Source organism: Podarcis liolepis (genome assembly GCF_965112155.1).
Source record: "Podarcis liolepis genome assembly, chromosome: 8".
NCBI classification, from domain to species: Eukaryota; Metazoa; Chordata; class Lepidosauria; order Squamata; family Lacertidae; genus Podarcis; species Podarcis liolepis.
The window spans coordinates 8,973,913-8,987,734 of NC_139560.1; the positions used below are offsets into that span (position 1 = coordinate 8,973,913).

Here is a 13,822-nt window from a genome sequence, read left to right on the forward strand (position 1 = left end):
TCATTATTAAACACAATTTAATAAATAAACTGCATTGGTTGCTTCCCAAGTTTCTACTTTTCTGTCGGTTTCTTAAATTTGGTCTTCCTAAACTTCTGGAGTGCTATGATTCTTCTAATATCCACAAAGGTCCTATTCTTGGTTTCTGGGAAATTCTTGAAGAGGAAAAAAAACAGGCCTCCACAGAAAGGCAAGAACATAAGGAAGCTGTAGGTCCCGATTTTTACCTGGAGATGAAAAGGATAGACTTGAGCATAATAGAGAATTGTATTCATCCATATTTCACACACATATCATTCTGGGACCCTCCCCCCACCCAGGAGCTCAAAGTGCTTCTAGATTCGTAGTTCCCATCGTGGGGCACACACCCGACAGGGAGGCAATTTGAATTTTAGGGGGGGGCAATTTTAGAATGAATTATTAACAGTGAATAGATATTAACTATTTTAACATGTGAATATGAGTGCACTTTTAGAATAATAAGAGTAATATGTCAAGGGGGGGGAGCATCAGGATTTTAGAGATGCTTAGGTGGGGCACGGCCAAAAAAAAGGTTGGGAACCACGTGTTCTACACGGTGCTCTGCTGACACTTCATTGAGGCTCCTTCTGATTCTCTATCCTCAGCCTGAGTTTCTGGCATAGGATAAGCTGGAGGATATTGCAGGGGGGGGGGTCACGAGCCCCCGCCCATGCCACCGTCCAAAATGCTGCTCCTGTCTTGCTTGGAGGACCTATCAGGACCACTGCTAAATGTGATCATCTCACCTATACCTAAGAGTGAGTACCTCCTCAAGGATGGTCTTCTCCACTACATTTAACAAACAGCCATCCCCAAACCCTTTAGCTTTGACCAGAGGAGTTTTCAGTGGTGAACTGCTGGCTACTTCTTCATGCTCTACAAAAAGAGCCCTTCTACAGGTAAGATGGGTCGTAGCAGCAGGGGTCAGCTTGCTTGCCTCACTACTGCTAGAGAGTGGGGAAACCAAGTGATGACTGTATATTGCTACTTCCTCCAACAGCAGCTGTTCTTTTGAGCTTAGGGTACACAAGCACAAGGTTTGATGATATAAGAAGTGTGTATCCTGCAACCCACTCAACTACTGGAAGTAGAGGATTGAGATGTGTGCAGTAGGCTGGAAGATTTCTTATGTAGAGTAGTAAACTCAGAGGCTTCACACATTCTACCAATCCCAGCAGCCAGTAGCATAGTGTGGGGGCAGGTGGTGCATGGTCCTGCAGACAAATTTCTGAAGGAGAGCAACCAGGCGCTGCCACAACAGGCTCCCACCTCAAGGCGGGAGCTGCGGGGAGTCAAGCCACACCCAGGCTGGGGTTATGGGGCACGGCGACAGCAGCGTCTTCTTCTCCTCACGGCTGGTGAAGGGATACCCCCACATGCCCCACCCCTGGGCTGACCGAGAAGGAGAGAGGAAGGGCGGTTTTAGTGAGCCCACCAAGGAGGGAGGGAGGAAGAGGAAGGGGGGAAAGCAATTATGGAGCCATGTTTGTTGCCCAGAACACCTTTTTCCAAGGACAGGAGGGCAAGGCAACACAGCGGTGCTCTTGGCTTTGCATTTCTCTGCCTTATCTCTACTCCCAGGTTGGGACTACTTTGCAAGGAGTGATTGATTAGATCCCTTGATTAGATACTGGCCAGCAAAGAGACTGACCAATGCCCAGTTCAGGGAGTTGCAACACTTGCCCCGTCCTGGGCACCAGCAACCCACGCTATGCCACTGACAGAAGCTGAAGTTACATACTCCTTATTCCCTTCTATATCTGTAGTGGGCTTGAGCACATACAGTCTACAGTAGCTCTGACCCTTTGGCTAAAGCAGTTCCTGGTTAAGGCCCAGACCACCTGGCAGCAGACAAAGATGAACACATGAAACTGCTTTGTACGGAGTCAGACAATTTGTCCGACCAGTTCAGTACACTGCCTGGCAGCAGGTCCTTAGACAGAGGTCTTTTCCAGGAGATACCAGAGATCAGGTCTGGGACTTTCTGCACACAAAACTATGGCTCCTTTCCTGAAAGCAAGAGCAATTTGCTCAAGGCTAAGCAGTGGTTTTCATGACCAACTGGGCATTTGAATATTGTTCAGATTGTTTGAACTTATTAGAAAATATGCACATCTTCAAGATGCCTTAACATTCACATTGAACAAAGCACAAGACAAGAATGCTGACAAATCCATCCATTTGAGGTTATGGCTTCATATCTTGGGTTTTACCCGAGGGCTGGGTGGGTGGATAATGGTGAGGAACAGAGATGGGTGTAGCTCACAGACGCAAACCTTGCTCCCTGCATCAAGCTGACTATCAATATCACTCACCACAATTTGAAGAAACACCATCATCATAAGAAGGTGTGTGAACCACTGCACAAATCCCGCAATCACAAAGGCTGAGGCCCGTGACGACTGAAGGAACATTGCCACCACAATTACATTTGGAAGTGGACCTTGGTGGAAAGAAAGGGTTCATGACATGGATCACTGTTTCACCATAGAACTCAAATATTCCTCTATCCAATTAATATCTTGCAGATCACTTAAGGGGATCAGAACATAATGTGAGCAATTACCTGGTCCAATGGAGTGTGCTATGATAAATACTTGCACTAAAAATAGGCTGACATACGCCAACTCGTCGATGGTGTCCTGTTAGAGAAAGTAGGTTGCATTTCAGTTATGTACATGTAATATTGACAGGTGCCCCTTATCTAGTGCCGGGGTAGTCAATGTTGCTAGACTACAGTTCACATCATCCCTCACCACTTTCCATGTTAGTTGGGCCTGATGGGAGTTGGACTCTTAACATCAATGGGACAGCAACCACTTTGGCTAGAATTGCTGGCCAATTGAAAACAGCAGGTGAGACAGAACACCAAGATCTCCGTCTCTCTGAGTTGTCTTGCAACATCCATATGACTTTCACAGATGGGAGACTATCTCCATTCTCAGCCATTCCCTTCAAGCCTTTGCACAAAATCCAAATGAATTGTATAAACCAAAAGAACTTTTCTCTCAAGTCTCCTTCTACAGATGTACCCATCAGCATATACAGCCAACTTCCACATTAACTTTATTGCTATTACATAGCATGGAGTATAGGGGGAGCAAGAACGGGGCTAAATGACAGCCCATTTGGTGATTCTCAACTCTCAATTACAAACCTCCAGTTCCAGGGCCAAGGTTAACAGAACACAGACGATGCTGCACATCGCAAAGCCAATCAGAAGCAGATACCTATGTCCCTTAGAATCAGCGAGATACATCTAGAGAATATAAAGAGGAGGAAAGGAGATACAGGAAAGTACAATGCAACATAAGTTAGCTTATATTGTCTCCTGTAAAACTGGTAGAAAGCATTATTAAAGCTAATATTAGGAAGCATATGGATGAATATATCAGTGTGGCTTCTCCAAAGGCAAGTCCTGACTAACCTCTTAAGAGTTCATTGATAGTGTCAGTGTAAGCAAGCTAATGCTGTACAGTGGTACCTCTGGTTAAAAACTTAATTCGTTCTGGAGGTCCGTTCTTAACCTGAGGTACCGCTTTAGCTAATGGGGCCTCCCGCTGCCGCCGCGCAATTTCTGTTGTCATCCTGAAGCAAAGTTCTTAACCCGAGGTACTATTTCTGGGTTACCGGAGTGTGTAACCTGACACGTCTGTTACCTGAAGCGTCTGTAACCGGACGTACCACTGTGTAACCTAATTATGCATTTGGGGGATATTTTTCAACATAACTTCACACCCTCTGAGAACAGGATTGTGGACTAGATGGGCCTTTTTCTCTTCTAGAGTCTCCAACAAGAATCTTTCAATGTCCCTATTATGAGAGCAGATGAGGTGTGTAGTAAGTAGTGTTAGACGTGATTCTTTGGAGTATAAAATGAGAATGCCCCATGCTCCTTGGAAGAAGGGTGGGATAAAAATGCTAATAAAATTTTAAAAGCCAGTGGTGTTATGCAGTGTGGTTTGGACTCTGGTAGAAACAGACCACAAAACCAGGAGCGAGGGGCAAAACTAAAGTAGACAAAGGGAAGAGAGGAAAACCCCAAGTACTTAAAAGGACCAGTTGTATTTTATTCCTACACTTCTCAGGACAATCCTGCCTTGGAGAACGTTTTTTATGAGCAATTCTCATCAAGTGCACAAGTGAAATCACTGTAGTATTTAATTTAATTTAATTTAATTTACATTATTATTCTTAATCAAAATTAAAATATCTAAATGGTGTACATTAAAAATATAAAATAATGATCAACAGAGCACAGATAAAATCAGCAAAATTTTCAAATAAAGCAGACTTTCTGAAATAATAATAAAAAGTTTTCTGTAGGCATCTAAGACAGGATAGTTGTGTTTTTGTGTTGAAGTAATACTGTATAATGTTGTTTATTGTTTGCAGTTTGTAGTGGTAGTAAATGATATCAAACTGTGCTGCTGCCATGTGTGATGTTGACTGATGATACAAGCATTCTGCTAAAAATGTGTGTCCCTAAGGAATGATAGTTCTCGGTCATATCTGAATGAAGATACCCTTCACTATGGAGGAATCCACATATAAACAACAGCTATTGAAGCATGGTGTGCCTTTGAGTTTGCACATTTAGCCAACATGGTACTCCCTAAATCTTAAGGACTCCCATCAGCTCCAGCCAGCTGGATGAGGAAAAGGTGTAGAGAAAGTTCAGTAAGTCAGTAATAAATAAATTAAGTAATAAAGTTCAGTTGTTCAAAAAGTCACAGTATCTGAAGAACAACAGATTGGTTTCCCCTGTTGTATAGAATTGCAGCTTATAGGGTATATCTTTACCACAGACAATTTAAATTTAATTGGACTTTCTTAAGGGCATTTTGAGAACTTTGGTTCTTCTGCAGTAGCGGCTTCTCCTTACAGTTAGTCTAGATTTGAAATTCAGTTGTTTGGATACTTTTTATCTTATTACCCCTCCACATAAATTCACTAATGGAATGAAAACAAGTGTTTCACTTAGTGAATAGGAATGTATCCTCCAAAATGAAAGAAACAAATAAGCAAAATTATTTTTGATGCAAAAACAGAATGTTCAAGCTGATTTTTTTACCCCTTTGGATAACTTCCAATGCATACTAGAATACAGGTACTGTGTGTTAATAACTATGGCTCTCTGACAAAGAATGCTCAGAGAACGCTCATAATACTATAATTAAAAAAAATGTTTATTTTTCATGGGGCTGTTGTGGACGGGGGGAGACTGTGAAACTTAAATTTATTTCCTTTGAAGAACAGTGAGTTTTAAGATTCAAAAGGAAAGAGACAAAGAAGTGGAAAAGGCTTACCGTGATCAAGAGTGCGATTAAGCCAGCAATAATTAATACTATACGAAGGTACCGGAGCATTTTTTCTTGCCCCCCTGCAGACATCCAGATTATATCTACAAAATAGTACACCTGAAATCAGAAAAAAATAATCAATAGTCTAGTCTTGGTCAACCTTTCCCTACTCCTTTCCTTTCCTTTCCCTTCCTCCCCCACAACAAACACTCTGTGAGGTGAGTGGGGCTGAGAGACTTCAGAGAAGTGTGACTAGACCAAGGTCACCCAGCAGCTGCAGGTGGAGGAGCGGAGACGCGAACCCGGTTCCCCAGATTACGAGTCTATCACTCTTAACCACTACACCACACTGGCTCTCTGCTAGGCCACCAGCCTGATCCAGCATATTATTAAATTATCAGCATACCAACCATTAACTTGGGCCTTTGAACAGCTTACCACCATATTAAAATCCATAATACAATCAAGTTAAAACCAAAGAAATATACCAGTGGTATATATATGGTAAGGGACGCGGGTGGCGCTGTGGTCTAAATCATAGAGTCTAGGGCTTGCCAATCAGAAGGTTGGTGGCTCGAATTCCCACAACGGGGTGAGCTCCCGTTGTTTGGTCTCAGCTCCTGCCAACCTAGCAGTTCGAAAGCATGTCAAAGTGCAAGTAGATAAATAGGTACCGCTCCGGTGGGCAGGTAAACAATGTTTCTGAGTGCTGCTCTGGTTTCACCATAAGTGGCTTAGTCATGCTGCTCACATGACCTGACAGCTGTATGCAGACAAACTCCGGCTCCCTTGGCCAGTAAAGTGAGATGAGCACCACAACCCTATATTCGTTCGCGACTGGACTTAACTGTCAACTGTCAGACATCCAGATTATATCTAAATAATAGTCTAATATGAAATGAAGGAGCAACTGGTGGTGACTCAAGATATTGAGGAACCGAAGAATCCTGTTTAAGATTTCCTTAGGCATCTGGTTGGCGAATGTGGGGAACAAGATGCTGGACTTTGTTGTTGTTTATTCATTTAGTCGTGTCTGACTCTTCGTGACCTCATGGACCAGAGCACGCCATGCACTCCTGTCTTCCACTGACTCCCGCAGTTTAGTCAAACTCATGCTGGTAGCTTCGAGAACACTGTCCAACCATCTTGTCCTCTGTCGTCCCCTTCTCCTTGTGCCCTCCATCTTTCCCAACATCAGGGTCTTTTCCAGGGAGTCTTCTCTTCTCATGAGGTGGCCAAAGTATTGGAGCCTCAGCTTCAGGATCTGTCCTTCCAGTGAGCACTCAGGACTGATTTCCTTCAGAATGGATAGGTTTGATCTTCTTGCAGTCCATGGGACTCTCAAGAGTCTCCTCCAACACCATAATTCAAAAGCATCAATTCTTTGGTGATCAGCCTTCTTTATGGTCCAGCTCTCACTTCCATACATCACTACTGCAGAAGGCACCAAAACATGGGCATCTACACAGTAGCTCTGAGCCCCAGTCCACGATGCAATAGTTGGCAACTGTTTGTTTTCTTCTCTGGATAAAGCTTTTTCGCAGCTAAAGTCGATTCATATGGGGGAGGATATTGGAATATGAGTACTACGCAGCTGCAAACAAGCAGCTGGATGTTTACATCACATGATGTGTCTGACCGTGGGACAGGATGTACACGGCAGTTCACACGGATTCATAGGGATTTGTTTTCAGTGTAATATGAGACCTTCCTGTTGCTTGTGTAAAGTCTCAGTCTGTTGCTTGGTGGAGTCTGAGAGAACGGACATTTTTTTTATTCTTTTGTACAGTCAGAAATAAATGAGATGTAATAGACTTTCTGACTATCTTCTTTCTCCTGATGGTATGCAAGGAAGAAGGGGGTGTGCATCTTCTACGCAGGGAGATGTCGCCTATCAAGATCTCCCTGGACTACAGGGATGTCAGTCAGGGTAGATCACCGGCAAACAAACCCCGGGAGCCTGGGAGAGGGACCAGCCTCTCCCAAAGGGGGAAAGTTTTCCAACATCCCAATCATAGAAAGTTGGCATATACAGCTCTTGGTCTACTTAGAGCTCAGTTACTGCTTACAGTGAATGGTTGATGCTTGTAAGGGTTGAAGCTTGTCTCAGCCCCAACTGTAAATGCTAAGGAGAACTCTGGGTAAGCCGAGGTGGAGTGGCTTCTGTCTGAAGCCCAGATGAGGTCTAGGGCCACACCACTCCTACTCCTCCACACTCGGGGGGGGGGGAGATACCCCTGTTTGATGTAGGTCATAGGTCTTCCCCTAATGGTGGTTTCTCCTTAGAAACACTCCCAGCAGTTGGGCTGGCATGATATAATATAATATAGTTTGGTTTCACCCAATGCCTATGTCAAACCACTCACATCTGTAACCAGTAAAAGTTGTGGCCTATTTGATCCCATAAAACCATATACTGTTGTCTTGTCTGATTAACCACCCTTAAGGAACTGCAAGGCCATGGGGTCTTGGCACACAAATAATGTAGTGCATTCAACATTTCAGAAGAAGGTAAAGGTAAAGGACCTCTGACAGTTAAGTCCAGTTGCAGACGACTCTGGGGTTCCGGTGCTCATCTCACTTTACAGGCTGAGGGAGCCGGTGTTTGTCCACAGATAGTTTTTCCGGGTCATTTGGCCAGCATCACTACTGGTGCAATGGAAACACCAAGACCAGAGAAGCACACGGAAATGCCGTTTCCCTTCCCGCCAGAGCGGTACCTATTAATCTACTTGCACTTTGGGGCATGCTCTGGAACTGCTAGGTTGACAGGAGCTGGGACCGAGCAACGGGAGCTCACCCCGTCACAGGGATTCAAACCGCCAACCTTCTGATTGGCAAGTCTAAGCCCAGTGTCAATCTTTTTCCCAGGCAATGCCATATTTCCCGTAGAGTCTGACTATAACTTGTGCATGGATGGAGAACTTGTGGTTCTCCAGGTGCTATTGGACAGCAGCTCCTAGCTGTGACTGATGGGCACTGAACTCCCAACAAAACCCACAGAGTAGCTCCCTGAGTAGAAATACTTTGGCTGTGTCTAAAGACAAGCAGTGATAATTGATGCCACAGCCTTTAAACCCAATGAGGCCTCAATTATCTGGCTCCACCTCCAAACTTCTTTTTTAAGGGGGGCAATGCTTTGCTTACCGCACCAATGCCGTCAAGCTGTGCACCACCTGTCAAGACAACTATGGTGATGACCTGCGTTCTCAGGTTTGGGGATGATAGCAGTTTAGCAACAGTCATGTTCTTTTCTGCTTTCTCAAAGACGTCCTCCTGACAGAGTTCGTTCATTTCATTCTCCACATCATCCTTGCCTCTCAGCACCTTCAGTTCTGCATGGGAACAGAGGCAGAAAGGATTAGGATTCAGTAGAATAAGAGTCTCAGAAGAATGAGGATATTGTTAAGAAGGAAGTGGGAAAGGGGAAGTCTAGAGGGTCAAATCTCTTTAGAATGTCTGGAAGTTATTTAAAATGGTCAGCATAAATGTTCAGCTAGAATATACAACTCTGATTGGTAATAATATCTAACAGGGCCAAGGGGATGTCACTGTGGTGAATGAACGGAGTTAAGGAAGCTGTTCAAAGCAAAAAAAAAAGGGACTTTTTTCAGAAAATGGAAGTCACATACAAATGAAACTAAAACTTGGAGAGTGGGGGAACCCAGTAGGCAGTAGTGGGGAGGAGTCAGCAATCATTGTGAATGTTCAGCTGCATTCAAACAGTTCTTTATTTCACTTCCTGGCATTTATTTACCTGATAATTTCCACAATTTATGTGACCCTTCCCACAACTTAAAGGTCTCTTCTGGATATCTAGCAGAAGGCTAGCATTCATTTCCATGTCAACTGCTTCCAGAAAAAAATCTGTTTGCAACTCCATCAACTTGGGAAAAAAAAAAACTCTTCAGCCTGATGGGTTCTCATGGCTATGTATGTCATGCAGACACCATTTCCTTGTCCAGACTTCTTTTGAGGTGGGGTTGGGGGTGGGCAGTGACATTGCTGATTGAAGCAGTATTTTACTCAGTTCCTACTTAAATATTTCTATTGGTGTTTTAGATACATTTTATGAATTAGTTGTCTCATTGCAGCTTTATTGTATATTTTCCAAACATCCACCACCTGCTGAACAGCAAGACTATAAAAACTAAAACAAAACAACGGCCTCTAATAATAGAGGTAACGTATCACCGTCATTACTAGGAGCCATTGGAAGCCCAGTGGCCATAAACATGTGTATAATCATTTACACTAATATTTCATATGTGTGCACATTGTAATGAAATGGATGTGGTTGGTTCTAAATTAATAACATGGGAATATAAGCAATTATTTCAAAATGCTAGAATGGGGAGAGGTCATTATTCTGGCCAATGGTGGGTGATGTCTCTTCAGCCAGATGCGTTCTCATGGCTATGTATGATGCTCACAACTAGAAATCTCAATACAGTTCAGAGTATCGTACCTTCCCTTGCACTCTCTGCATTCTTCCTCTGAATGAGCAGATACCTCGGACTTTCAGGAAAGAAGCGTAGTAGTATGATCTGAAAAATTGGCATTACCCCAGAAATGCCCATCACAATCACGTAACCTGTGCAAGAAGATAGACGACAATGTGGAGAAACTGCGGCCATGCGTCTGGTCTTGTATAAGCCAAAGGATTAATTTCTCTTAATTACCTTCTCGCATCTTAAATAATTCTTCAAAAACAATTAGCTGAGCCGCAAGGATGCCCAAAGCATAAAATAGCTGGGGCATCATGACGATAGCTGCCCTCACGCTTCCAGGGGCGATCTCTCCAAGATACAGAGGAACAACAACAGAGATTAGTCCTATTTAGTTGATAAATAAGCAGACAAATCACAATGAACATGTGATATGTGCAAAATGTATGAACAACCCTGAGGCTCCAGTAGGCCGTGCAAGTCATATCTCATGTTGCCAAGCTGTTCTTTTGTAGAATTTTGCAAAATGTCACCGACATTTCACATCTCACACCATAGATATGGCAACACCATCCACTTGTAGCTCTGAACCAAACCCGGCCCCCACAAGGGCGTACGGACTGGTGCTCTCAGTAGCTGCCTCTCAACTTGGGAATGTTCTTTTGTTGGAACTTGCCCAGAGCCTGTATATCTCTGAGAAATGGCATTAAATCATTTAATTCAAACTAATAGTGTTGGCCACTATTAAGGTAGCAGGACAAGCCAAACTGATAGTAGTGGACTACAATTCATGTACAATTCTCTGTCGAGTTGCCATGGAATAGCTATTGGCTGCGATGGATGGAAACTATGGTCAAACAACCTCCATGGTGGTGTATTTGTTGATACAATAATTAGTATACCAATTAACCCAAGGCCTTGGGACATCCCATACTTATATTTAAATAATAATAATTCTGCACAGTGATTCCTCTTTTCGTATTTTACAAAAATCCATTTTCCAACTCACAGTCCTATAGAGTTTCAAGGCCACCTCTATCAGCTTTTTCATCCTTGGTGGCCTATCTGAGCCACAACACTGGTTTCCAAAGTCAATTAGGGAGATGTTTGTGAAAATGAGACACACTGACGCTGCTTTACTTGGTTCTTTAGCAGCCCACCCTCCCTCTGTTGTGGAAACAAACTATTGCTCAGTGTCTCTGCTCGGCTCAAACTAACAACATGAATTCTATGCCAAACTACTAAACCTGGGACCTTGACTCACCTGTGCATATCCCGGTGTAGAAACGTACAGCAATTGTGAATTCATGGATATCTACGGTATCACCAACAGCCAATAGGACAGGAGGGATCAGACTCAAAAAGGTCGTTATCTTCATAGCTCCCCTCCTGAAAAGACAGTGAAAGGGGCAGTGAGGTGGGAAGATGCCAATATATGATACCATCAAAGCAGCAAAAGGGGGAGAGGAGCTATAGGATTAGAGGAATTTCCTAATCTAATAATAATAATAATAATAATAATAATAATAATAATAATAATAATAATTTATTATTTGTACCCCGCCCATCTGGCTGGGTTCCCCCAGCCACTCTGGGCGGCTTCCATAGAAACCAAAAATACACTAAAATATCACAGATTAAAAACTTCCCTGAACAGGGCTTCCTTAAGATGTCTTCTGAATGTCAGGTAGTTATTTATAGCTTTGACATCTGATGGGAGGGCGTTCCACAGGGCGGGCACCACTACCAAGAAGGCCCTCTGCCTAGTTCCCTGTAGCTTTGCTTCTCGCAATGAGGGAACTGCCAGAAGGCCCTCGGGTTTGCTTGTAATGGGAGGAAACAAGGACCCATGGAAGGCCCTGAAACTTCTATACCCAAGCACTGTGAAATTACTCACACACTTTCTTTATCTTAATAAATATCAGGAGGCATTGCTCATATATTTCCACTAGAGCTAGAAACCTTCTGCTGTGGTAGATAAAATCTCTTAATTGAGGGATGATGATGAGAGAAAATGGGATCTTCTGAATGTAAACATGTGTTCTACCACTAACTTCTGGGTTCTTCCACAGCTGTATATTAGAAAATTTGCTGGTGCATGTTTGATCAAAACAGCATTGGTGGGATTATCTTGCAATTGGTAGGCATGTTCTGACCACCTTCAAACAAAGCTTTATCAGATAACAAAAGGTTTTCAGGTATGATTCCATGGACCTAAATGGATCTCACTGTGTCTCTCCCTGCCACTCCCTCTCCTTGTCGTTCAGCAGTCACAAATTCATCTCAATACCTGCCAAATCTATTGGCCAGAAAACCAATAGGAATGGTCCCAAAAATGGCTCCAAGTGGAAATAAAGCAATGGTGATAGCCACAATATACATCTGAGAACCGGGATCTTCCATCTCTTCAAAGGTTGTTATGTTGAACAAGTCATGTAGGAGCTGAGGGAGAAGCACAATAAATGCTTGAGATTAGGACTGCTCATGTGGCATGACATTGTGTGGCAGCAGAATGCGAGAGCCTGGGACCAACTGAATGATGGCCAAGGATCTGCAGGCAATTCTGGGATGCCCAGAGAAAGTATGTGCATGTCTCTCCCACTCACATTAAGAACTGGGAGGCATGGGGCCAACTCCTCGGAGCTGAGGTCCCTTTCCCTCCTCCCATAGACTATTTTAGGTGGTCAGAACCCCCTCCGCAAGTTAATAGCCATTGCCATTCAAACAGTATGTGTGCACTGCATCTTGTGATCAATTATGTGGGGTGGGACTTACCTGCCACACCGTATTGTATTCAAGTTGACACCCCTGCTAGGAAATATCACAAAAGTTTTGTCCACACTTTCACAAGTGAAAATAGGAAAATATGTCCCTTTTTTAAATATCTAGACTCAAAGAGAAAGGAGCACTCTCCTTTTTGCCTTCTATATTCTACTTTTATTTACTGAGCAGTAGCTTGTCATATACTGGCTTTTAAAACAGGATACATTGGGAAATTGACTATGACTATCCCCTCTCTTTTCTTTTTGGAAAACTTAAGAAGGAAGCTTGTATGAGTCTCTCTCTCTCTCTCTCTCTCTCTGTGTGTGTGTGTGTGTGTGTGTGTGTGTGTGTGAGAGAGAGAGAGAGAGAGAGAGAGAGAGAGAGATTTGCAGCAGTGTCCTACCTACTTTGGGATCTGGCTACACCTGTGCCAGCCTATGTTCCCTGTCAATGTATCCCAAAAGAAATGTGATGCTCAACAGAGAAAAGGTCTCCCAGGTCAACAATAACCCCTGCTTTAAGAAGCCACGTGAAACACAGGGCTATCTTACCACAAAAGGGGTGTAGAGTAACCACATATTGTATCCATATTGTACACTAATTAAGCAGGCAGCCATTGAAATCCAAATAAGCCTCATTGGGACATCCTGCAGAAAGAAGAAGAAGAAGAAGAAGAAGAAGAAGAAGAAGAAGAAGAAGAAGAAGAAACGTGATGAGAATGTACAGGGCAGAATACTTATATTAAGTAACAATTGATTAACTACAGTTATCACTAAAACATTTGTAGACTGAAAGATAGAGTGAAACATTAAGACATTATTTTATAATGGCAACATTTGTATACTTTGGCTACTCCAGCTGAACATGATCATCATTGCCACACCATCTCCTGCTAGTCATGATGGTTATTATCTTCTATTTTATTTTATTTTATTTTATTTTATTTTATTTTATTTTATTTTATTTTATTTTATTTTATTTTATTTTATTTTATTTTATTTTATTTTATTATTTTATTTATTTTATTTTATTTTATTTTATTTTATTTTATTTTATTTTATTTTATTTATTTGTGTTTATTACATTTAGAGACCACCTTTATCTCTCAAGGATCTTTTAAATATAGTAAACTGAATCAAAGTTTGGTTATACTTGCAGTCTACCCATCGGATTACTCTAAGCATGAGGAAGGCTACAGCCCAACCTTGCAAGGTCCTCCATGGTGGAGAAACAGATGGAGCTCACATCTCCCTCCACCCCCATACCCCAGAATGAATCTCTGGAAGC

At 42.7% G+C, this 13,822-nt stretch overlaps 1 protein-coding gene across 2 annotated transcripts in view; it reads right to left on the bottom strand.

Annotated features, from left to right (window-relative positions):
• LOC310713055 (solute carrier family 2, facilitated glucose transporter member 5-like) overlaps positions 1-13,822 on the bottom strand; it is a 22,412-nt gene continuing 8,590 nt past the window's right edge. The window contains exons 4-14 of one of the 2 annotated variants that reach the window (XM_083516747.1): positions 13,087-13,182; positions 12,063-12,214; positions 11,037-11,161; positions 10,007-10,159; positions 9,793-9,918; positions 8,472-8,659; positions 5,331-5,441; positions 3,179-3,280; positions 2,588-2,663; positions 2,337-2,464; positions 1-227 (exon numbers count right to left, since the gene is read on the bottom strand). In XM_083516747.1, coding sequence (XP_083372873.1) covers positions 54-227; positions 2,337-2,464; positions 2,588-2,663; positions 3,179-3,280; positions 5,331-5,441; positions 8,472-8,659; positions 9,793-9,918; positions 10,007-10,159; positions 11,037-11,161; positions 12,063-12,214; positions 13,087-13,182 — 1,431 coding nt within the window. In that variant the 3' untranslated portion in view covers positions 1-53. The remainder of the gene's footprint in view (positions 228-2,336; positions 2,465-2,587; positions 2,664-3,178; positions 3,281-5,330; positions 5,442-8,471; positions 8,660-9,792; positions 9,919-10,006; positions 10,160-11,036; positions 11,162-12,062; positions 12,215-13,086; positions 13,183-13,822) is intronic. The other variant, XM_083516748.1, reaches the window with a different exon arrangement.